At 42.2% G+C, this 1,701-nt stretch overlaps 1 protein-coding gene across 1 annotated transcript; it reads right to left on the bottom strand.

The window, feature by feature from the left end:
• Positions 1-552: 552 nt before the first annotated feature.
• Positions 553-1,571, bottom strand: LOC111655293 (stonustoxin subunit beta-like; the record flags this gene model as incomplete). Its single annotated transcript, XM_023406637.2, has 2 exons — positions 553-1,339; positions 1,511-1,571. Coding segments are annotated over 2 exons (606 nt in total), but the record flags the coding sequence as incomplete, so codon positions are not given.
• Positions 1,572-1,701: the final 130 nt, after the last annotated feature.

Raw genomic sequence — 1,701 nt, forward strand, 5'->3', positions numbered from 1 at the left:
AAGATTTCCTCCATAGCCCTTTTCCTTTCCCTGTGCTTACTCTGGTCTTGCCTCATTGCTACCTCTCTTTATTCTGTTCTGGACAGCTGGCTGATGGGGGGTTTAAACAATTTTCCCTTACACACGGTTACAGATGGCTAAACTCAGACTTGACATGAAAAAATGCCACTTCTTTAAGAGGTATTCTCCAGAAGAGGCAACACCCAGGCTGTGTCTGACTTTCTGGTCCTTCAGGATGTCAAATCCTTAAAGTGTTTCCTGAGATTTGCGGGCTGGTATCACAAGATCATTACCCCTTTTGCTTACCTTGCAACTCCTCTAAACCATCTCAATATGAAATCTCTGTATCAGGACAGAACCAACAACCAGTCATCGACACCCTCGACCCTCCTGGACAAAGATACTGTAAACCTAATTTCTTAGAACTCTTAATCATTTTCATTCACAGTCTTTGTCCTTTCTGAGACCTTTCAAACAAACTGTGACAGCATTTTAGTTTGAACTGAATCAGTTAAGTAGACCTAAGATTAAAAGAAAGACAAAACAATGACATACACACTGATGCTTTTATTATACAAAGACAAAAAAAGAAATCATTGTCAGAATCTGAACAAAAGTCAACAACATTTATATCCTAGCTTCCATCTTTAAAGAACTGGTAGAGGAAAACCTTGACAAGGAATCATTTAGAAGAGTAATACATTGATTCAATTCATGAATCTGAAAATGTGTGTGAGAGAAACAGACAGATATGTACTGACTGGCCTATCTGTTCAACAGCAGGAGACTCTTTGCTATACTGAACACAGAGACGCTGAGGAACCAAACGACCATACTGCTAATCCAAACCCAGGATACAGAGGTTCAGTGAATGTGGTGTTGAAGGTGTGGAGGTGGATCAGTGAGTCGGACAAGACTCTGTAGAAGGACAGAGTGCCAGCAGGACAGTCCACATACACTGCTACTCTATTGGAGGAGGAGGCGGAGGAGGAGGAGGAAAGGATGGATGTCCTTATGTTATTGTGCCAGACAGAGTAAAAACCATCTGAGCAGAACAGACTCCAGGACTGATTGTTCTTTCCAAACCAACAGTCTTCACTGTTTCCTCTCCTTCTTATTCCTCTGTAGCTCACTGATATGTAAACATCTCCTCTCCACTCAGCCTCCCAGTAACAGCGACCAGTCAGACCAGTTGTACACAGAAGCTGAGGCAATTCAAATCTGTCTGGATGATCAGGATACGACTGATCCTCTCTCACATGTGTCACCTTCCTGTTGTTGTCAGACAGTTTGAGGTTTCTGTTCACTGTGTTTGTGTCGAGTGTGAGTTCACAGGAATCTGATGGAGAGAACAAGACACAATACGGCTGCAGTTATTGATACATCATCTCATCATTTATTATATTGATGATGACTCATGAAATTAGTGATCTGAAGGAGTGATGTGACAGTTTGAAGATGGTTGAATGTGCTGCTTTGTTTCCATGAATCAAATTAAAAACACACTTACACTTCCTCAGACCTGGTCTTAACCATCTGACTCCACCAGGCTCCACCCTGAAAGGAGGAGGGTGGGGGGGTCAGACCGGCATATTGTCTTTCAGCATGCAGACATGGACATTACATGGCTCTCAAACACAGATTGTTTCGTTACCCTGTTCACATTTTCATTGCTTGTCTTTCTGATATCAAATTCTGGAC

Source organism: Seriola lalandi, unplaced genomic scaffold (assembly GCF_002814215.2).
Source record: "Seriola lalandi dorsalis isolate HSWRI2012SDOR001 ecotype SW California unplaced genomic scaffold, Sedor1 jcf7180001975258, whole genome shotgun sequence".
Classification (NCBI taxonomy): domain Eukaryota; kingdom Metazoa; phylum Chordata; class Actinopteri; order Carangiformes; family Carangidae; genus Seriola; species Seriola lalandi.